This window comes from Topomyia yanbarensis, chromosome 2 (assembly GCF_030247195.1).
Source record: "Topomyia yanbarensis strain Yona2022 chromosome 2, ASM3024719v1, whole genome shotgun sequence".
Taxonomy (NCBI): domain Eukaryota; kingdom Metazoa; phylum Arthropoda; class Insecta; order Diptera; family Culicidae; genus Topomyia; species Topomyia yanbarensis.
The window spans coordinates 125,344,342-125,369,696 of NC_080671.1; the positions used below are offsets into that span (position 1 = coordinate 125,344,342).

The window sequence follows — 25,355 nt, forward strand, 5'->3', positions numbered from 1 at the left end:
GCATAATTTTCTAACCAGCGCGAGTTATTTAGTCATGTATATAAATTAATTTCAATTTTGAACACGGAGCGATTATTTTTTCTCGATTAATAGTTTTTACCAAAATTGTTCTCCGCTAAGGAGAAATATAACTTTCAAATAACAATTGAAAGTATATACCGTCATTTTCCGCATCAGAAGAAATGCAAAAAAGTCTAATTGTGTACAAGGTAAACCGAACATAAATTAAAATGCGAAACCGCAAACAGAGCTTCCTACAAGAAAATATAACTAAAGATTGCGTTATGCCCCAGCATTGCAATCAGTAGGACATATTCACGCTGGGCAGACTGTCTCTGTAGGGTTATCTCGCGGATTGAACCGTGCGGTTCAACAGATACGATGCAATCGTACGAATATGCGTCACACTTACTACGTGCATGAGGAAGAAAGCTTTTTCTATGAAATCACAGTTTCGTGATTCCGTAATATTATGTTGCACATTACTAGCTTATGCAATCATACTACAATGTAAATAAATAAATTTTACAATTTTCTAAACAGCGTACTCCTGAAACGTCAATATTTCAGAATAGCCACCACAATCCAACTGATACGATCTTCACACCAGCTCATTAGGTCTAAGCGTACCCTGGATCGAGGTGCCCATAAATAAAAGATCCACTTCTTCGCGTCCAATCCAGACGGTATTTGATCACTGTCAAATAAAAACACGGACCCATAGATTCGCTGGGAAATCTCCGACCGGTCCGACCGGCGGCGGACGGTCGGGACACACTAAAAGTAACACTCTAATAAAACGCTACAGATTCTATTATTTTTATCGTTATCGAATAGGTTCGACCGGTCCGCGACTGGCGGATCATCATATCCCAAGGACGGTCTGGCTAGAAACGGAAAAGAAAATATCGCATATATATTTTATTTCACTTTTGATCGTAAATTATCTCGATCGTTAACCATCAAACAGCCTTATAGCCTCGCCCTGCAGCTCCCACCGCGATCCAGACCGGGGGTATGAAGAAAGCGGCTGGTGGAATGAAAAACGACTATTTACGACAGCGAATTATATGCCCGCGCCAGAAAGAGGTCCAACAAATTTCTGGTCACACATGGTCTGAACCACGGTCCCGGTGTAAATATTCCAAATCTTGTCTTCCACGATTGCCTTGTCTGCGTGGGTCGACCTGGAAAACGGGTACGGGGCGGAACGAAGGATCACTGCCTAATTTCCGCTTCTGGATCTGCCAGAAAGTTGATGACATTCTGGTTGCTGTCGCACGCAGTGGCCGACTCCAACGGAACGATGAGATCGACGCCACCGCCGCGTTGTTGCATCGCATCGCGCTGAGATGAGGGAAGCGAATTTATTTCCCAGGCTATCTTAAATCGACCGATTTGCATATCAAACTAACGTTCGCTACCTGTCGGGAGCTGTGACGAGATATTGATATTGCTGACAGTTTTATGTTTTCCACATGGGGAAAAAAGTATTGTATTACAAACAATAAACTTGGACACTATGAGGAACGTGTCAGGGTTTTCGGTGTTCGGTCGTTCACGAACAAAATGGGATAGTACCCGATGACCATTTATTCATATTTGTTCGAGGAGGTTACAAACAGCCCGAGTGAATAAAGTTAAGGGCACATAATTTATGTGAGGTAGCCACTCTACTTATTTCTTTATTTGTTTATTTTGGAACAGGGCAGGGCTGAAGCTGAATATTGTTTTAAGTCTCTCTCCAGCAGGCATAAAACATCATCATATTTTATATCAATAGATAACGAACATCCAAATGATACATTTCAACATTTATAACTACCATTAAAACTAACAGCCCATCCTTAATAACTAGGAACTAGACTACAGCTAACAAGATAATGAGCTCAGAAACGTTTCCTTGATTGCATTACGGGACAAATGGAAATTGAAGACATGGAACAGCGATTGAAAAGACGACACATTCTGACGAAAGGTCCGTTGTAATCATAATTTGTTCTGGCTACCGGAATGCGAAAGAAAGGATGGGTTCGAGGACTACGGTTCGAAGACTACGACAACGAATGTTGATGTCCAAAAGTTGAAGAAGTTCGGAGCAATCAATTCGAGGTTGCAGTAGATTGGTAATGAAAGCTGCCTCGAAACATCCCGGCATACAGACAGGAAATCGAGGTCAATAAGCTTACAGCGACCTTGGTAACTCGGTAGGGTGCGAAAGGAACAAATTTGCGCTGAATAGCTTCAATGTGTTCAATATCATTTTGGTAATAAGGTGCCCAGAAAGTAAAATAAAAGATATAACCGAACACTTGGAGACATTTAAAACAATCCTATTGGCATAGCACCAATTGGTGAATACATCCAACTGAGACTGCAAGAATTCTACGTCTTTGGCATTCCTAATAAGGTGGAATAGTTCTCAAGCATATCAGCATATGAAAGTTTCAGACACTTCAGCAAATGGTTTAAGTCGTTTAAATAGAGCAAAAATATAAATGGTGCGAGATGATTGCCCTGAGGAACTCCCGAGCTGGCTGCAAATGGTGATGTCGTGCAGTCTCCAGTTTTCACTGCAATTTCACGTTCGATTGGGTACGAGTGAAACCCATCTAGAAAGGATCCATTAAATCCAAGTCTACTTAATTTGGAAACCGGTATCTGGTGATTAATTTTGTCAAGAAGTCGGTGTATATGGTAGTAAAATATTATATATCAACAATATAGTCCACTTCTGTAAATCCTATATGAATCATAAAGAACATATGAAAGTTGATAGTTGGTGGTTTGATGGGCTCTAGCAGACGAACCAACTTGAATTCGAGTAAATCCTTTCTTGAGCATATTTTTCTTATCTTAGAGATCCGAAATATGCAAAAAATAATTTATTCAAAGAATTTTGCACTGTTAAATCCCCTTAAGGGAAATGTAAACAAAATAATCAGAAAGGAGTATGAGGCTATATCTGGGGACTAAAGAAGAATATCTTAAGAGCTTCGATTTTTTTAAAAGAAAGAAAAATATATGTCCCGATTTTATCAATGTCCCTGTTTTATCAGACCAAAATTCACCAAGGGGCTGATAAAACGGGTTTCTACTGTATATTATATGATCCCCATATCATTATGTACTGTATTTTATCTTATTAAATGACACATTTACTTGACACAACAAATAAAAGCGTAAATGAGGCGGAAGCATCAGGGTATCAAACAAATTCAGGACTGGACGAGGAATCGTGGGTAGCCTATATGAATCATAAAGAACATAAGTGTAACGCCATCTGTAGAAGAAAAAAGTTTTAATCTCAGTAAACAATCATTCTACGATTAGCGTGTGCCCCAGAAAGAAATGCAAATGATTCCACGAAGTAGAAAAGGAAGGTGGGCAAAATTGTCACCCTACAACGGTTTCGTGACATTTGCTAAACGTAAACGGTTTTGTGGGGTACATTCGTACCCCAGCGCTAAAATCGCTCTAATATGAATAATTTGAATAGAATTTATTATTAAATTGGATAGTTTTATTCTAAAACCATTCGTAAAGAAAACCGTTAAAAAATATTCGTGTTTTGTCGATTTTATCATGTAATATTGCATTTTTTATAGAACACGTCAAAATTCCCTGTTTTCCTTAATATTTCTATAACTCCGGTAGTTTCGAACCTATTTTGACCATCTATACGGCGTTGTGAAAATTGCTAAATTTCCTTTCGAACACGTAGGAAATTATCCGAAAACCGGCCAAAAAGTGTATTTATTCCGATGCTTTTTTGAACACCAAACGCCAATACAAACATTAACAATACAACAATGCAATACAGCAATATGCAGTAACGAAGTTAACACAGGAAGGCGTTGAAAGGCCTGATAGAGCTGGTGCATTGTACGTGTATATAAAGTAAATATATTCCAGAGCCTGGGCTACAGAAGAAGACGATTGGTGCATGGTGCATCTTACATGCAAATCATATTCTCGAATGTGTTTTGCCTCATTCATCCGCAAAAGCAAAAATTACGATAACGATTCGAGCGCGTTTTCTAGTTGCTTTGCTATAGTAGCTTTATTATATCAAATAACAAATACTATTGTTCAGTAATGTTGAAGCTTATACAATTTTACACAAATTTCTCGCTTACTATGTATCGATATTTTGCTTCGAAAAAACGATATAATAAATTTTTCGAATTATGTACACGTCACAAAACACTAACGTAAACGGTTTTGTGGGGTACATTTGTACCCCAGACAAACTTTAAGCGGTATCTGTAAAGTTGGTCAAGCGAAACAAATAGGTTGCACCTGCTTTTATGGAAGTTTAATAATGACATTGATTTATGATAAAGATTGCTTGCAGCCAAAATAAACCGTAACGAAATAACAGGGATTGCAAACAGCTCTGGGGTACAAATGTACCCCACAAAACCGTTCTAGGGTTAATGTGTTAGTATCTTTTCTGAATCATTAATTAATTAAGGGCCCGCGGAACATAAGAATCGATTGATGAACAAAACAACAGTTGGAGCTCAGTGTTTACCGTGCAGAATGTCTCGGAAGTTTACTATGTTTTGTACACCCAAAACGGAGCGCTCAGATTTTCTGTTTTTGGGCTCATAATCTCATTCCCAAAAGCAATCCTTTTTGAACAGTGAGCTGTTCGCGCACAGTTCGAGATGAGCACAACGCTCACGAAAAAACTACAAGGGACGGCCCTATGGGGTTGTACGAACTGTAGACATAGGACTGCAATACGTGGAATATTTCATTTCTTATTACATTTGGATTAATAATCAATCAAAAATATTTCTATCTACAGTTCACTTCACGTATAACCAATTAACATCTAATGGTACATATTGAACCAAACCGTCTTGCTGATTAGGTGATTTTATTTATAAAGGGTGATCAAATCCGATTAAACTTATTTAAGAAGATCTGAAGAAAGCACACTGCGATCGAAACTCGAACTAACATCTGGAACTGTTTTAAATCTTTATGGAAGATTCTCATCCTTGAAATAATTGTATAAGCTTTTGGACGTTATTGTAGTTTTGCTAAAGTGCACATATAAATGTGGCAAATGCAGTGGTCTTAATCATGTAACGAAGCAAAACATATACAAGAATCGAAAATAATTTTATATATGGACTTCTATGCGTTTTTTAAAACAATTTTCTGAGTGCATAGATTTTTTCATAAATATGCTTTGAAGTAGCTATGTATTAGTAGAATCAAAGTGGGATAGGTTGAGTGGAAATGAATCACGTGGAATCAATAAATTGATGGAACGTAAATGATAAACCTTTGTTGCACTTTCCATCGATTCGCGTGAATTTGTTTCTAAGATAGTTTTCATCAGTGCTAACCGCCATCACAGTACTAATGGCAAGCCTGCTAGTAGGGACGTTGCTATATTAAAATACATCGATACTTAGATTCGATACTGGTATAGAGTTTACTGATACTTTTGATATAATCGTAGTCGTAGTATCGGTACTTGAAAATATCGCCATTCCACACTTTTTCAGTAGCTGAATTCCCTGAATTAGGCAACATACAAATTGTTTGTTTGACAATTCAGCAGTGGGTTTTGTCAGTAAACCGTTTGCTCTGCACTTGCCAACGGATAAAACCCCTTCGAAGAACATATTTTATTGGTCCGATTCGTTTGATGTTCGATCCAGTCGGCGATTGTGTCGGACGTCGAATGTCAGAAAAGATAAATAATAAATAATTGGCTGATCAGAAAGTCTCATGGACTGCTCCAATTATTTTAGCACCTCGAATGTATCAACCGATTCCGCAACGGTTGAGCCTGAATGCGTAATTGTATTTGATTCGGAAATCATTCCAAAATCGTTCAAAACTCCGAATTAAATTCTTTCAACTACGGGTTGCTTCGATTCTTTTCGATGCCGTGAACATTGTATCGATATCAGTAAGTGAAGTACCAAAAAATCGAGTATCGGAAATAGAAGTATCGATTCCGTACTACTATCGAAAGTATTGCAACGTTCCTAGTCGCCTGCTGAACTGCTCTGCTCTGCCTGCCGTTCAACAGGCAACTGAGCTTGTTTGACCAAATCTGTTCTTTAAATAGTCGATGATGACGTCGTTCGTAAAAGCGTTGCGCGTAAGTTACATAAATCTGTCGTACCAGACGTAGGAAGCGTAGCCTTCTGTGTGTGCGGTATTTTGACTATGCTATACATATTATAAATTTTAAATGCCATGACATCAAAAATCTTTGGATTTATCTATTGGAATCTGTTCTTAGAAATAAATTTGCGACATGCGCAAAAATTTTGGAAATTTATCGTGAGTTGGTTGAATTATACGCGTTTAAAACCTGACCACTTTTCGTTACATACCAATTTTGTTGAATTTGCAAAGTGTACCCCCATATCGAAAACAAAGTCGTAGTCCTACATCAAAAAATTGATGACTGACACTTACATACAAAACAACTTTGTTAGTATTTGGTTTCATATCTTTCTTCTACACCTTACTTTCTCCCCACCCACTCTTCACAAGCGATCTCATCGTCATTGTTGCTGCTTTGCATTTTTTGTTTCATTTTTTTCTCCCCTGCTATAAATAGCTCATGACCTTCCAATAAAAAAATTCTGTTGTCAGATTTACACCCTAGGCCATAACGACACATGATAGGTAGTCGTTCGAATGAGCTATATAAACTTCTCATCATTGCAACAGCGATCACAAATGGGACAGTATGGGGACGTTGGTATGTGTTATTCAAGTTATCTCTGCACTGTGCAGCCAACAGCGTGTAGCTATGTGGTACGTTATTGTATTGCACAAGTATGAGGTTGATTGAACCCCAACGCATCATTTGGCAGTTTGTCACTCACAGTTCGAGAGCGAAAATAAACAGATGCATTTCCGCTCCCAAGAGTTCGTTTTGGGTGTATTATCTGCATTTGAGGGTTACTGCTTTAAATTAGCACAATCTTCTCCAGCTGTGTCAGCGAAATATTTTTTGTTTCCTTATTCCTGTAAACCGTGTCTCACAATGAACTCGTAAGACTACGCAATGATCGTTACTCATGAGGAAATTATAGTACAATCATTAGAACGATATCACATAGCTTCCTCCTACATGAGAAATAATAAATACAAGAGATGTTTTATCTAATTTAGAAATGGTGCCACCTCTACTATAATGTATTGTAATATACCGAATACTATCAGTACTGACGGAAAAATTTACAATGTACTAGTATCCTTTCGTGCTATGGTGGCGCTGGTATTGTGTCTTTACAGAAATGCAGAAATAGACTTATATGGTTACTTTATAATGTTTGCGGTAGTCTTGCTTGCAAACATTGACTGATGAAAAATGTGTAAGATACTAAGTTTGTAGTAGTTGACCGTTTAGGCATGACACGTTTGGTCTCGGATATGTAGCTAGGCATACGACTCTATACCACACTCGCTCCCCGTCAAGGTGTTGGAGATGTATAAAGTTGATCCGGTAATCGTGAGGTTCCTGCGACAGGCAGTGGAGACCCTCAGACCCGTACCTTCTGCATGGACGATCTCAAGATCTAAGCTGACTCGACGGAACGACTGGGTGCAGTCTTCAAACTAGTCGAAAGGATTAGTGGCGACATCGGCATGGAGTTTGATCCAGAGAAAAACCGATCTGTTCAGTTACTATCAGAGCGATTGGTTGACACTGGTAGCTACTAGATCGACGAAGGCGAGATGATTTGGGACATGGTACAATCTTAACTGCATGCTGCAGACTGCAGAGGAGAAGATGGCAGAATGGAAGCAGAAAGCTGTGCACGATTCCCATTCCCACCAGATGGAGCAGCCGTACGTCGACAAGGCTGCATCGAACTGTGGCTCAAGCTAAGTGAAGTCTCTCGAGGCCGACATGATAGCCCGCACATGATCTTTTAGAATAGATTGTGCCGAACACCGTTACCTGCCTGAACCTGTTATTGCAAATGGCTTAAGCTGTACTGGGATCGCACTGTTCTATCGAATCAATTCCTACACCACAAGCGCTGGTCGACAAGAATCGACGCCGCATCATCATAATCGTCGTCGCCCTTCCACTGGACCACTCACGGTGAAAAAATGGACAGATATCGCTGATTGGCCGTACAGTCGAGGGACTTGTGAAGGTTGGATGCGGTTCCAATAATTGTTACTGTTGTGCTTAGGACGACTGGAGTCTATCAGAGGAAGTTACTGGAGGCGCTGAAGGAGCTAGAGTTGGAGAAGAAACTAGCTGCTATCCAGAAGTCTGAGTTTCTGGGGAAAGGCAACGGACGCTTTACGAGGCATATAAATCTGCAGGTTGGCGATCTTGGTTGCGATGTAAATGTCGCTCTTCAAGCCACAGGAACAGATGACCCGTCACACGAGATAGTGCTACCTTGCTTCTTCCAGGCGACGTATAACATTCCTGTCCAGAGAGCTGTTTAAACTGTGCCTTTGCGTAAGCTTCGTCGTCCTGTACTGTACTATCTGGCCGAAACTTGTTTTGCTTATATTCACGTAAAGGATTCATAGCACGCACCACTTTTGCTGTTGGAGTCTAAGCCGAACGAGCCTTGCTCTCCTCCACAGCTAATAGACAAAGACAGGCAAGCAGGTGGGACAGCGGTTTCACCTGGAAAGAGCACTGCGGTGTCTTCCGGGATTTTTTGCGGGTAGCAAGGTGATTCGTCACCATCTTTGCTAGGGAGGTCCGAACAAATTAGCCAAGCTCATCTCGCTAGCTAATTGCAATGCACCGCTACCGAAGCAACCAACTATAACCCATGGAGAACTCGGTCGTTGCTACAAGCTGCAACTGTATGCAGCATCATGAAGTTTGTTGTAAATAAAGTCGGTAGATTTAAGATTTAGGTTGGTTCCGACAGCATGAAGTACAAAGTTACTTTATGCTCGTCAGAACATGCCGCAGACTCGCATTTCTAATGCCAAAAGATCCTGACTCCTGCGGTACCAGGCACAGGGTTAAGTCGCGGGAAACTCTAAATTTGCTCATATGATCCTATTCCACACTTTCTAAACTTTCATCCCTCAACTCCTTGCTCTCCCTTGAGTACTAGGCTCTTAATATTGAAAAATATACTTCACCTTCCAGTTCCTTGCTAATTAAAAACCGCTACAACAGAATTTGATTTTCTTTATTGTTTGTTGTGGTTACGATAATCCGAAATTCTTGCAAAAAGCACATATGCCACCCTATCAATAATAGTCTGCCAGGCAGGCACAATCAATACCGTGCATAAAATACGATACTGCTTTCCTCGTCAAGGAGTAAAAAAGGTTTTTTTTACAAGTAACGTGTTTGGAGAAAATTCGGCTAAGACATCTCATTACTTCTATCACGACCCTGCCACTTGGAATTGCATATTCTCAAACCACGCTGTGTACGTATGATGATTAGTCTCTAACGTGCCAAAACTGTAAACAATTTGCACTCTACGGACACCCCAGATAAAAACATCTACCTCATCGAAAGTCATTGATTGGGGAACTTTTGGTGTTGATTGTACAGTTGTAGCTGGTTGTTCAGTAAACTATGATTAACTGAAGTCTGCATTAATTCTGATTAGAAACTAGTGATGTGATAGAGTATGATGATAGTTTTCCTTATGGGTTCTTCATTATAGTGTTCGAAGGAGAAATACGGAAATCTTATGTGCGCAAAAACGGAACTATCATTAACCCTCCGGAAGTGCAAGTGGTTCACTGAAAGAGCTGCCACCAGTGCCTTAAGACCATTTTGCTAGATTTTCGGAGGAGTTTTGCAGGAGTTTTGTTCGATAATCGAAAGAAGAAAAATGGTAAGCATGCTCATGCATATGATACCGACGAAGTTAGCTAAGAAATTTGTAGTTTGACAGGCTGTCTGCAGCTGTGGCTTGAATTACGACATTTTTATTACAACCGAAACGCTCAACTACGAAAGTTTTTTCGAACGAGTGTCTGGAAAACCAACTGTTTCTTTCGCTGTTGAAGTAACACGATTACTCCGTGGAGAGTGTACCAAAAGAATCCTCCCAGTATGTCAGAGTTGGGGTCATCGTCAAGCGAAAGTTTAAAAAGACTCATAAAACTGAGGGAAATGAGAAGCAGTTTATGGCAAAATGGCGTTCTGCGGTAAACAAACTGAACGAGGTGACTGTGCGGAGTATTTGAACTAAAGACCTGGCAATTCAAGTTTGGTCAACCAGATATGAAAGAGGTTCTGGATTTAACGATTTGTTCGGTAAACCTCAGTTCTAAGATCAGTAAGTGGCATGTGTCTGAAGAGCTGTGAAGTTGTTAGGGTTCCGAAGAGGGTGAACTGGGACACGTATATGCAGTCTCTAAGAAAGTTTCTGGAGGGTTTCCAGGTCAATGTCAAAGACTACAAAGATTTATATGAAGTTATCAGTAAGAATTCTACAACCACAGAAAGGATTTTAGATGTAATTGTACCTCATGGTACGTCCCGTATACTGAAGGGAAGTCAAGATAGCATTTATACCAAATGTATGTATAAAGTATAAGACTAGAACATAAGAGTAGAATTTCTCAGCAGGCAACCAGTTTTCCCATTAACCTGGGAAGTCAACTATTACAGCATTGCACAATTTATCAAAACTGTTGAAAATACGCTGAAAAATTAAGAAAGTGCAATTTTTGCTCTTCGTCGACATTGAGAGTGCTTTCGACAATACTTCGATTCGATTCGGCACGCAGAATCAAAGGAGATATGGGCGTTCGACTGTCAAATGGATTACTGATATGTTGAGTTGCCAGAATGTGACAGCTTATTTGAGAGGCGAGACCATGAGAACCACTAAAGGCTACCCTCAAGGAGGAGCGCTGTCACCCCTTCCGTGGTTCCTGGTTGTAGACGGTCTCCTGAGTGAACTAGAAGATGTGGGATTTGAAGCGACGGGTTGCGCAGACGACATGGTAATCACTGTTAGGGGAAAGGATGGATCTACGATTTCGGACCATATTCAAGCTACTGGTGAAAAGGTAATGGTGTAAAAGAGAGAATATTAGCATAAATCCCCTAAAAATCGCTACAATTTTATTCACAAGGAAAACAAAGGTCAAAATGAAATCATCTATCCATAATGGAACCAATGTCGAATATGCTATGGAAGTAAATCATTTTGGAGTAATAAGAGATAGTAAACTGATGTGGAATCTGCATGTAAAAAAAAACTACGGAAAAAGTCTTAAAATACACGATGGCTTGCCGAAGTCTCTTTGGGAAAGTGCTTTTGCTTATTGACTGATTCTTGACACGCACATGTTTGCTTGGCTTATTCGCCATTATTTAACATAAATGATACATAATAGTGAAAGGTTCGAACCATTCATGGAAAAATCATTTCAATGATAAAACCACGATTCATCTAAGCACTGCTTACAGTTATCGTTCTATCCAATAAGTAGAATTATTGTAGTGCTACCTAACATTTTGCATGAGATTCTATGCATGATTTTTAGTTGTTATGAACACACTAAACTTTGGTTAATTATTGAATACCCTTTGCTTTTGAACGATTGAAGATAATGTTACCTATCAAACATTTAATCGATTATGTGAAAATCATTCGTTGATATACAAACTTCAAGATTCGATTAGAACAATGCATATCAACTTTCGAACCGTTTCACTTTTTATTCGTACCTTCAATTGCTGTCAAAATTTCATGAAATATCGCCACCAACAAAGCAGCAAACACTTTAACAGGTTTACTAAAAGCACGAAAATCCGCGAGGCTAGCCAAAACCTAATACATAGATTATAAAAGAGATACCAAACCCACACGCTCGGTGGTCTCCTTAACGCATTAAAAGTGTTCGTTTAGATACTGGTAATTGCTACTGATGCATCATTCATACCGAGAGGTAATATAATAAATCTTCCTCTGAACATCTCCGGCTCGCTGCGAAAATCAGCTCCATTAATGGATTAAAAAGACTTTCGAGTGATTTGAAAAATCAACAAAACACCAGTGAGGCCAAAGAGTAGCGATAAAATGGCACACGTTGGCATTTGTCACATCAATTACATGAAATCGACGCTTAACCCAAGTGTTACCGAAGGCGAAGTAAGAAATTTATGATCACTGCGTGAATTTTTCTTATCGCTTACGTTCCGAGCCACTAGTATATAAGAGACATAACAAATGCAACTGTGCCAAAATTTATTCCACAATCCCAGCAGTCTAATCCGTGCACACATCCAATGATACTCCAAAACGCGAAACTAGCTGATGCGTGTGATCAGTTCAGGTTGGTCGCTTTCTCACACTAATTAATACAAGAATTGGACATAATAGATAGGATAGCAGTCGACATTTTTTGTCTGTTCTTCAACCAACTTGAACGGAAGCAATAATGGTGCGGAACCAGCGAGTTATGGCCCGTGTTTGACGGAATTATATTTTTTTTCTACCGATCGCATTGTATTTTTCTCTTCTACCGATCGTTCGGAAGCTTCTTTTTTTCGGCATCCTAAAATAAACTAGAATGTTCAATACTGCGCCGCTTTTATTCAGTAGGTACTGCTGAACTATGGTTCATTGACGGTAGCGTTTATTTGGCATTTTGACAAATAATCAACCGCACCAATGAGTTTGAGGTGGTAAAGACCTACTTTCGATGCGAAGGTTGAGATAAAGTTTGATTTAATAGAACTCGAACTTGAAACATTTTAAGAGAAAAAATGTACTCAGCGTCTCATACACCATTTAATCCCTCGAAAAGACCGTCAATATTGCTCGTGCCAAATTTCGCAACCACCCTCAAATGGTTTGAATGAACAATAAATTTCAATCACTGATAACTCAGAAACTATTCGATGCATGGAAAAAATATTAAACAAAAAAGTTGCGTTTTCGTATGGGATCATCGAACAAATTTGTGACAGATGTTTTTGTTATTTAATTTATGTATTTTAAAAATGTTAGAAACAAATTAATTTTTTTTTAAGTTGGACTATTTTTTTTTTATTTTTCGAAAATATTAATCATATTGAGAATCAAATTGATCTAATAAACAATTTAAGATTTTAGTAACGCAATAAATCAATTAAATTAAATCAATTTATGGTCCATTTTATATTGTCGACAACACTCCCGACAGCCGGCTGTCCGGAGTTCAAGTTGTTTTCGATGAAACAAACTCTCGATAAACGGTTATCCAGAGGTTAAACACCTTCGCATCGCGAACATTTACGTATCCTAGTCAATAAACTATTCAAACTTCTTATGCACGAAAATAAATTCTCAGTCACATCGCTTGCTTGAGGCGAATCCTGATTAACAACCCACCCACTACCCAATCCGTGGTACTTATGAGAGCGTCACTGAGTCGGGGCCTTCCGTTAAGTAAGTACCAAATCAACACTTCCTTTCTCATATCCCAAGCTACGGTAAAGATGATCGTGGCCAGCAATGGTGGTTCTCAGGCGAAATTCTCGCTTGGACTAGATCAATTGTTGTTCCCAAACAATGCTCCTCATGTAGTCTGGCTGGAAATGAGAGTCATCAGTCTGTAATCTACGAAGTATACCGTGCTTACGCAACGCAATATTTATCATATTGAGAATCAAATTGTGTAAATATTTCAGAATGAATTTCGAAGTACTTTACGAGATATTTCAATTATAATAGGCCTAATACTGTGAAAAATTGCGTTCCTTTCAAGGTTATGATTGTAATATCTCGCAAAGCATTTTTATATCCACTCTAAAATTTTCATCTTTTTAGCATGATTTTCAATACTAAAAGAAAAAAAAAGCAGAAAAAATTGGTTATAAAAATTGCAGAATACACAAATGCTTTCGTAAATTTTTCCGGCAAGGTCGTGCAAAAGCGCAACTTTTCTATTTAATATTTTTTCCATGCATCGAATAATTTCCGAGTTATCAGTGATGGGAAAGTGTTCAATTTTATAACTTCAAAAGTTCAAACTCATAACTTGAAAAAAATCATATTCCGCCAAAAAATACGTGTCAATTATTTTTAGCTAAAGACTACAAGAAAAAAGTTTGCAAGCAATTATAATTTTGGTTGCAAATCAGACGTGGAATGACCCATACATATTATTAATCGAATTCAAAGAACACAATTACATCATTAACTGAAAATGTATGTTCTGATATCAATTATTCATCAATTTTCATAAAAAAAAGTTAGTTTCTTAGATCGACGTAAGAAACAAGTAAAGTATCCATATGAATGAGATATTAACTTATTTTTCCAAAATAAAAATAGTTTTAGACCTTTCGAAAGAACTCACAACTTGTCTCGTTTAAAAGAAGAGCAAGTTTCCGAATAGTGAGTACATCAGCAATATTCATTTGTTTGTGGTTCTACCAGAAATAACCAAAAACACCGCGACAAACTCTCTACTAAGCCCATGGCGGGTAACTTCCAACTAAGCCCAAGAAGGGGACCAATAAACCGCCTAGAGCAGTGTTTATTGGTTACTTCGAAGAATGTTTATTATCTTTGGGCCAAAAAGTTGTAATCCCACATTTCTCTTCAAAAGCACAAAAATTTAGCTGTATAATAGACTGTTTAGTACATTAGGCCGGAACAAAAATGACTTGTTAGGAACACCACTCAATCGAATGGTAATTGGCTCCATAAGCCCCATTCCAAATACAAACTTTATTCACAAAAATTTATAAGTTTGTATATAAAAATATATGAAATATCGACAAAGGAAACAAAAAATTCAGTAAAAAATGCCAACATCATCTTATATATTTTAAAATCCTAAGACGTATATCTGAACGAAGAAAGAATCAACGGTGCAGAAGACTGAAAATTGGTCCGACTTTGTGATAAATACATATTCTAATATAATGTTATATGCTGCCTCTCTTTCTCGCACATGCTTAGAATAAGAATATTCATCAAAAATTCTATTGATCTTCGAAATTAAATAACTTTGTCCGTTAACCTCAAATCATTATGTAACTCTCAACAAAGTTGTTCGTTATTAAAAAAGCTACAATATTTGAAGTTTTGAGGTATACAGAGCTAGTGGGAGTTTTTATTGAATTTTGATTTTTTATTTCCGATTTTCCATACATTTCAACATAGAAACTTCTAAACTCTTGTGAGTTAAGTAGAGATATAGGGAAAAGCTCATATTTGGTGTACGGTTCGTAGAGCTGCTGGTGGTGATTGAATTAGCAGTGTTCCGAAAAAAGTTAAAAAAGATTGCCGGTCTTCTGAATATGTTAACCTCTCTTGGCTTCCTCCATCCGGATTAAAAAAATTCAGCCAAAATAAACTATTTTTCATGATTGAAACGAAAGTTTTCGTGATTTTTAAATATTTAATGCACATTGCACGAAATTCATCGTAGAAAATGGAGAATGTTACAAAATTTCATCATTTCATTACCCAGGTAATGATGGAAGCTATTTTCTCAAATTTTGAAGTTTTTCGTCGAACTTTGAAGCCAAAAATTCGATTTTTGCAAAAAAAGAGTTAACTTGTAATTGTAAAAGCAATTTGAAATACGCGCCCATAATTACCTGAGCAATGGTGTGAAGAATATCTGTGCGAAATTTCAAAACGATTAGTCGAGGAGATTTGGAATTATAGTGCACACCGCATTTTTTGAAGTGCCTCCTGAAGATTCACTGTGGTTTGCACAATTTTCAATATTTTGCAACAAATATTTCGGAAAATATTGTTCAAATGTTGCATTATTGTACGGAAATTATCAAAAGATATTAACTTTTTATATCGCAAAAAAAAAATAATGGCGGTATAATTTTCACAGAAAATACCCCCCCTCACCTCAACTTAAAGGCATTTTTTGTTCAAAAATATTTCACGCTTATACTATTTTATTACATAACGAATTATACTACCGACACAACTTTAACTAAATTTTGAGAAATAATACATAATAATGAAAGAGCAATATTTTTAAAATTTATGAGAATTTACACTGTGTTGTGTACAGGCAAAGTATTGAGCTACGGATAAAACGTTTGCGACAGTACCTTCTTTGTTTCGTCAACTCGTCACAGAACACGGAAAAAATCCGCGTACGCACAGTGTTTTAAAACGTCGTTTTCGTGCTCAAAATTAATAGCGTCTAAACCGTTGACTTTAGAGGTATAGTTTGTTCGGAGAAGTTGTTGATCTTATGATTGCGCATCTACAGGAGTATACCGTTCAGTGATTAATTCACCTATAAGTGATATACGAAATTTATTTTCCGAACTAATTGAGATAGAGACTTTGTGTCTTCGACAAAGTTATAGAAAATGTTACTACAAAAGAAATTGTTGAAGACACTATATATCTAGCTTCAATAGTTTACGAGTTATGGAACATATTATATGGAAGACCCCTTAAAATTAGTTTTTTCATGATAAGTTTTTTAGACATTGTCGTATCTGCTTAGAATCTTCCACAAAGTTGTTAGCGGTATCGAAACACATATTTTTGCTGAACATAGTTTCTTCCTATCTGTTGAATTTAAAAAGATATTCCAAATTTTACGATATTTTTGGGGTAACTTCCACCTTAAATAATTAGTTAAGGTGCAAAAAGGAGCAAACAACATCATAACATACTGAAAGTACTAGCTTTTTATTATCATAAAATGGCCCGATTGTTAGTCGACGCGATTCTCCCCGAGTGTTATGTTCAATACAATATGCCATCACAGTGGTTTAAAATGAAATATTCAAGCGCACTGCAATAAGCAGCTTCATCTTTTTATGGTAAATTGCATGAAACATATTCATCGATGTCCAAAAAAGGAAAAGAGAACTTTGACCACAATCATGATCAAAGTACGAAACGTAGCATATCGTGCATTCGAGAAGTGTGTCACGTGAAATTTAAGCAATCAGTGGATACTGGTAATCTTGGAAAAATTATGAAAATCCCACCAGAAGGTTTATTGATGTCTTTCGTGACAATTATAATGGAGCTTGATTAACGTCATCTGTTCACAATGTGGATACTGTCGTGACTGAGGATCGGGGATGGCTAAAAAAAGTGTAAAACGATTTTTAGAAGACGCCAAAGCTCTTCTAGCGGAAGAAGAAACTTTGAAGATGACATAGAAAACGATTATTAAAAATATATTTATTTATCTAATTTATAATGCAAATATCGACATTATTAAACACATCCAAAACTGCAATTTGATTTTTGAAAGGCAAACCATATGCATTGCATGTTATAGGCGACCATGTTCAATGCAATTTGCCATAAAAACATGAAGCTGTTTGTCGCAGTGCGCTTGAATATTTCATTTTATACCACTGCGATGGCATATTGTATTGAGCATAAAACTCGGGGAGAATCGCGTCGACAAACAATCGGGCCATTATATGAAAGTAAAAAGCTAGTACTTGCAGTATGTTATGATGTTGTTTGCTCCTTTTTGCTCCTTAACTAATTATTTAAGGTGGAAGTTACCCCAAAAATATCGTAAAATTTAGAATATCTTTTTAAATTCAACAGATAGGAAGTAACTACGTTCAGTAAAAATATGTGTTTCGATACCGCTAACAACTTTGTGGAAGATTCTAAGCAGATACGACAATTTCTAAAAAAGTTATCATGAAAATACTAATTTTAAGGGGTCTTCCATATAATATGTTCCATAACTCGTAAACTATTGAAGCTAGATATATAGTGTCTTCAACAATTTCTTTTGTAGTAACATTTTCTACAACTTTGTCGAAGACTCAAAGTCTCTATCTCAATTAATTCGGAAAATAAATTTCGTATATCACTTATAGGTGAATTAATCACTGAACGGTATACTCCTGTAGATGCGCAATCATAAGAACAACAACTTCTCCGAACAAACTATACCTCTAAAGTCAACGGTTTAGACGCTATTAATTTTGAGCACGAAAACGACGTTTTAAAACACTGTGGTACGTAACTTTGATGACATCAAGAATAACATGGCAGGAAATCATTCTAGAAGCATCAACATGTATTTCCGCATATTCGTGGAAAGAAAAATTATAAAAATTTCCATTCTTTAATTCATGAGCTGTTCTGCAAAGCAAATGATTTCCTCTTGAACATTTGCAACATGCATATGTGTTATCCGAAGCAAAATATAAAAGAGAATGATTTGAAACCAGGGGTAAATTATAGCGTGAAAGAGCGAGAGGGTTAAATGATAGCATAAAAGAGGGAGAGGAGCAGGGCATTCATCCGAAGTTATGCTTCGCTGTAGTTACATTGTTTCTGGGAATCAAATGAAACATTTATGCAATATTTATCGATTGTAAGTCAAGCAAGTATCGCCAGATGAATTTGCCCATGCCAAGCATTCGGTTTTTTATTTGAGCAAAGACTACTTCAATTTTAAACAGCAGAATAAAATGGTGACTGAATGTGGCCAGGTTCCAGCGTAATTTTAAAAAGATTGAAAAAATACAAGCATTCAAACTCTCATCATCCGACGCCATCACCGCCAAAAAATAAGTATTTTTAAGTGATACATCAACATGATAATTTATGCCTAACGATCATTGTGCCAATCGTGCATTAGGCCTAACGTCCATTATGCCTAATATATGTTATGCCTAACGTCCATAATGCCTAACATCCGCATGCCTAACTAATTTATATCTAATGAGGTACATTCTTCCGTGGCGCAGAAATTACATTTAAGCAAATCTTTTGTGCAAGATGCAAAGATAATCGAGATGAACAGCAGTGGGGAAATCATGTGCGCGTAAACTCTACACTCAGCTGCTATGGAAACCGCATTCTCTTGTCACTCGATACTTACATAAAAGCTGATTTTCCACCTTTTACTCAATACTCGTTATATGTTCGACATCTCTGAGAAAGTTTGGAAAGCAGATGTCTAATTTTTCTGGAAAATACATGATTTGGCAGGCAATTCGTTCGTGTGGAAAGCAGAGTACCCCTTCCGTGACAACCGAAACGGTCAATAATTTAGTGTACTTGGATGTCTTCAAAAGTGTTTATGTCTAGTAGAGTGACAGAAAAAAATGACCCCCATCGGCCCACCCCTGAGTCGATTCCTAGTCCCACCAGGAGTGTCTGCTCCAAATTTGAGCCAAATCGAACAAGTCTAGCTACCGGACCAACGTGCTTGAAGTTTGTATGGGATTTTTCGACAATTTACATGGAGAAAACCCACTTGCTCACATTTTCGCCGCTAGGTGGCACTGTACACATTAGATTATCACCAAAAGTGAAACTTAAGAAGATAATTTTATTATCTACAACTTTGTTGAAGACTGCAAAGCGATCCGACTCCAATAGGAAAAGTTATTAAACTTTTAACGAAGTGATGTCTGAGTCAGTTTTGCATGGGGCCTAGCAGTGCATGGTAGTGTATCAGTACTAGGTTCTAACAAACCAAACATTTTTATGGAATAATGGTTAGATTTAGCTGAATAGTATGTTTGGAAGAATTGTAGTACATAATACGAGTTATGTTTTGGTTAGAAAATTGTAGTTCCACATCTGACCGCATAGATGGCGCCAACACTAACTTTTCAACGGAGAGAGATAGAAATTAGGTGTCTTTTACAAAGTTGTAGAACAAGAATAGTGCAGTAATTCTTCCAAACATCTCGATATTCTATCTCTCTCCGTTGAAAAGTTAGTGTTGGCGCCATCTATGCGGTCACAGATTGAACTAAAATTTTCTAACCAAAACATAACTCGTATTATGTACTACAATTCTTCCGAACATACTATTCAGCTAAATCTAACCTTTAATGCACAAAAATGTTTAGTTTGTTAGAACCTAGTACTGATACACTATCATGCACTGCTAGGCCCCATGCAAAACTGACTCAGACATCACTTTGTTAAAAGTTTAATAACTTTTTTTGTTCGAGTCGGATCGCTTTGCAGTCTTCAACAAAGTTGTAGATAATAAAATTATCTTCTTAAGTTTCACTTTTGGTGATAATCTGATGTATACAGTGCCACCTAGCGGCGAAAATGTGAGCAAGAGGGTTTTCTCCATGTAAATTGTCGAAAAATCCCATACAAACTTCAAGCACGTTGGTCCGGTAGCTAGATTTGTCCGATTTGCTTCAAATTTGGAGCAAGTACTCCTGGTGGGACTAGGAATCGACTCAGGGGTGGGCCGATTGAGTTTTCAAAAATTCATTATTTTTCTGGGCAGTCTAATGTCTAGTCGTCCACTTCTGAGGTCTTATGGTGACCCTTTCTGTTCTGAAGTGGTACAATGTTAAGGAGGCCAATTTGTGCCGAGGATCCTAATGCCCAAAACGCTCAGGCATTGCGGTCATTTGATAAATATTAGGCCATCATACAGCAGGTACTCCGGAAGCATTTTAAGGTCACTTCCTTGGATACAAAAATGGGGAAAAATGTATATACGCAAAGAACAAGTTGGCCCAAACTTTGGCTTAAGAGCAGTCACACCTGTACCACACGGAAAAAAATTGTTCCCAGAATCGCGAATAAAATACCAAGAAATCTAGGACAATCACGTTTTTAAGTTATGAAAACAGGACCATGAACAGCAATCATGTGTCTTATATTTGTTTCATTTCCCTTCAGCAACGACCGCATAATGCTTTTATTAGTGGAAATGTTTGTTTTTTTTTTTGTGGACTTCAGTCACGGTTTCCGCCAAGTCATTTCTAATTCTTTTTTTGGAACGCGAACTAGTTCACAACTTTATGACCATTGTTCATAGAACCAAAGGTTGACTCATGATGTTTTTCATAGATAGTTCACAAATTCAAAATATTCTGGATATTTTCTCGTGAACTATTTAACGTAATTCGAAATTTTGTTGATGAATCCATTCAATCCTCGTGAAATAATTCATGTTTTCTAATATATTAGTCACGATCCAATATCCGTGTTCGTGAAATAGTTCACAAAATCATAAAATATTATTCATGAATTCGTGAACTGGCTCATGATTCCTAATATAATAGTCACGCTCCATGCTTATGAAATAGTTCACGAAATCATGAAATATTATTCACTTATTCGTGAACTGGTTCATGATACCTAGTATAATGGTCACAATTTACCATTCGTTTTCAAGATATAGTTCACGAAATCATAAAATATTCTTCATGTATTCGTGAACTAGTTCATCATTCCTAGTACATGATCTATTTTGCGTGCTCTATTTTTTGATACTTAGAGGATATCCTTAATCACTTACTATTTCAAACAACATGGCAATGAAATTTTCACGTGAACTCTTTCACAAAATTTGAAGTATTATTCGTGGAATCATTTTTGTTCCATGCTCTTTTTCATGAAATTCCTAGCTGCTAGCGACCAGCAATAGGTACAAGCAGTAGATATAAAAAATCCATTAGGACCTCGAAAATCGTTATTCATTTGATTAGGTTCATTGTGATATCTGGACAAAAACGAAAACTGCGCTGAAAACCCAAAATAGTGTGCGTAATATAGTTCACAGAACACGATATCGAGAATCAGTCACATTTTCATGACCCAGTTTATATTGTCACGTTATTCCGTGTAAAAAAGCGATGGTAATTAAAAAAATAACAGTTCACGTTAAGGCGAAGAGAATTTACGAATACCGTGATAAAACCGCTGATATGAACATTAGTCGCATTACTCTTCCTGTCAAATAACATGAAGAGAAATACGAAAATCGTGATTTGGATCCTGACATAATGAACACAAAGGTCACAACTCGTGACAAAAATATATAAAATCGTGACTAAGATCCTGAAATCATGAACATAAATTACTCTACTCATGACTAAAACATCACGATAACATGAATAGAAGTTTTAAAAATCGTGACTAAAATCCTGGAATCATGAACACAAATCACACAACTCGTGACAAAAATTTCTAAAATCGTGACTAAGATTCTGAAATCAAGAACATGAATTACGCTACTCATGACTAAAATATCACAACAACATGAATAGAAATCATGAACTTTAATGCCGCTAGTCTGACAGAAAAATTCGATAGTAAACTCATGAATAAAATAGCACAGTAAGGTGACGAGAAATCACAATAATCGCGAAAAAGCTCTGGAAAACATGAACAACGTTTGATTGTCGGCAGTATATTCCCAAATCACGAACAAGAATCACAACAAAACTAAACATGTCCAGGGAACAAAAACAGTAACCCGACCAACATTCTAATGTAACGCCATGTATATATTCAGTACGAACTAGTTTTTTTGAAAACACAAATAGTTTCATGAATACAAGGTTTATTATTCATAATTTCAGGAACTTGGTCACAGTTTTCGTAAATTTTTAGTTCACGAAATCGTGACCTTTTGTTCATGATTTTATGAACGGATTTTTTCCGTGTAGGGACTAGAGTGATTACAATAGCCCAATAGAAATTTTCAATACAATCATAAAACTTTAGATATTATGATTATTACTGTTTCAACATTGTTGGACGAATAGTTCTCGCAGTAGATTTACAATAAAACTTCAGGTAAAAATATATTTTACTATCTAGCGAATATAGAAAATTCACAAGTTTGCTGTTTCTGGGGACAAGCTACAGCAAGCATCGACTTTTTCTTGTTAAGATACATAACTACCCCCCATTTTACTACAAAAGACGACGTTACATTGACATTTACTGTAGAAACGTTAAAGCTTATTGTTGCTGTATTTTAGCACAACATTCGACTTTACTGTAAATTATAGTAAAATTATTTCACTGTCGTAGTGAAAATTGTTTTTATTAATATGGTATTTTTGTCTTGAGTCGCTATTCTAACGATCACTTAACATTAAATGAACCTACTCACTTCTTATTAAATATTTGTCGCGAAGTTTTTTTCTTTCTTACAGATGGTACGCAATATCATTCATTTAGTTTGGGTATTGTTAGCTTTAAAATTTTCTTCAAACAAAAATAATTGTTGACAAACGATAAATGAAAACATTGCCGTTTAAAAAGCGATGACTTGAAGTAAATGCATACAATTAACACTCATTTTGTAGGTAAATGCATCTTTTAGTAATGTTTTGTTGCATAATTCCTTACAACATTCCAGAGAGTAAAGTTCTGTTGTGAAAATTATCGATCGATAGGCTCTTCGCATTTGTGAAGGTAGCGTCAATATGATTCTGTATGTAATAATCATTTGTCTAAAAATAGTATTCCAAATTTTCATAATCGCTTCACCAATAAAATTCTATTTTAAAACAATCGACCAAAACTACCCCCTTCTTGACAGAATAGCAATCGCACTTACCCAATGCATTACAGGGCGCTCCTCCGTACAAACTCCCATGTGAAGCGGCGGCTGGCTGATGTTTACCGGTACTACTCCCAGCGGGGTCCGCGCACCGGGTACCCCGTGTTCCGTCGAATGCAACGTCACCGTTTTAGCACTGCACCACGGTCACAAAAATGATTGCAAAAAATCGAACTTTTCTCACCACGTTGCAAAAAGTATTAAAATAGCTGCGTCTCGGTTATCAATTCTATTCTCGAGCGGTCACTTGACTTCACCGATCCACCATTGACAGACTACAGCCACAATTTCTATGAATGAATCTCACAGTCCCAAAACTGATAACATCACGTCACGCAGTAGGTTTCTGTGCCTTCGTTCAACTGATTTTTTTCTTACTCTTTTTTCCGACTCGGGCACAGCCGCTAATTCACCAAAACTGTCAATACAACTCGGTCCTGTCTATAACCGGCGATGCAGGATGGATAGATGGATGGATCGATCGTTAGCTGGCTAGATGAAGTTGTATCGATAGCTCTGCAATAGATCGTACCGGCCGCGCATTGAATATCACTTTCCACTCCCACCGTGTCGAATCGTTTGTCCCGAGATGCCTACGGAAGGCACGGTTGTCGACGTCGTCGTCGTCGTCGTTGTTTTCGTCTTCGGAGTAAGATCGCTTATCTCGATTGTTTCAAGAAAAGAAATTAAAGAACACCGAAAAGAAGAGAAATTCACTGCTGCAACCGGCGAGCCGGTTTCGTACGTTCCTTCGATGATCGATTTATCCCGGCGAGACGGTTGAGACCGATTCGAGATAAGCAGCAATTTTCAAGAAGTGCCCTTCGCAAGCTGAAATTTCTTTCAGACGTCCTCGCCACGAAAACCGGTCACTTATCGATTTTCTTCGTCAAGTCCGTAGGTTTTTCCGCGGCTGCATAGGAAGCCGCAGATATGTCACTTTCACTCTCAAACGCCTTTGAAGTGGATTGTCTCGTGATTTTGCAAAAACGATCCACTTGAGGTAATAGAATCTTCTAAAATTATCGATTTTGCACCACAACCGATTTTACTGAACACGCAACGCACTTCCGCACAAACACCAATACAACCCAAAACACAATGGTGAAATTCTATTGCTGGAAAATTCCCCCGAATATCCTTACAAAGATCTTTGGATGCACCTCGCGAACGACGTTATCCCCCCGGATTCGTACGCACACTTCGCAGAGAACAATTGTACGCACGGAGGAGATGAGAGAGCGCACACGATGCTACGGAAAATCTACACGCATGCGTTCAACGCTTTCGACTGTTTGAAGAGCGCGGTACAACTGCGGAAAAATCTACGCCGGAACGGTTCGGAAGCGGTTGAGAGCGAGTATTCACACCGGCGTTATGATACGGCACAAACTTGCGAAACACACAAACACATATGCATCACCCTTTGCTGCGCACAGGCTTGCCGGTTTTGTGCAGCAGCACAGGAGAGAACTTTCCCCAATCACGTGCTAAGAGATGGTGGGCGGAGCTAGCGTGATAGGCGTTGACTAACTCCATTATTATTAGGTGTTATGCTTCTTCGATTCTCTTATTTCAAACTCTCTCCCTTTTCTCTCTCTTCTAACTCTGTGAGCGAATTGTACAGCAACGCACACATAGCCACTCGATGAAAATTCGCTCTCAACCATATTCAGGCAAAACCTGTTTTCCACCCTAACTCTCCCATCAAAACATATACTCCTTTTGCATAAAAAACGAGAATTTATGAGCACCCAAACATAACCACAACAATATGAATGAATTTTACGCTTCTGTCATCCTCCTGTTCGCCTTCCCGACCAATCGAGGAAATATTTTTTATTTATCGCATAAATTTCTCTCGATCACCACATTTATGCTCGTTCTCTCGTTCTCGGCTGACGTTTGCATTGTTCGCGTTTGAACGTTCTCGCTTTGTGATTTCACGATGCAACCGCATCGCGCTTCTTCTGTTTGTAGCATCATCATCTTTATCATCTGCTGCAGTTATGTAGCTGTCGCTGCACTCGTTAGCAGAAGCGCAAACGATACAATGCATCGATGGTAGCACCACAGGGAGGCAACTTAGA

General features: G+C 37.8%; 1 protein-coding gene across 1 annotated transcript in view; it reads right to left on the reverse strand.

The window, feature by feature from the left end:
• Positions 1 to 24,558, reverse strand: part of LOC131680863 (protein apterous) — a 268,007-nt gene extending 243,449 nt beyond the window's left edge. Inside the window, exon 1 of the mRNA XM_058961578.1 lies at positions 23,263 to 24,558. Coding sequence (XP_058817561.1) covers positions 23,263 to 23,301 — 39 coding nt within the window. The 5' untranslated portion in view covers positions 23,302 to 24,558. The remainder of the gene's footprint in view (positions 1 to 23,262) is intronic.
• Positions 24,559 to 25,355: the final 797 nt, after the last annotated feature.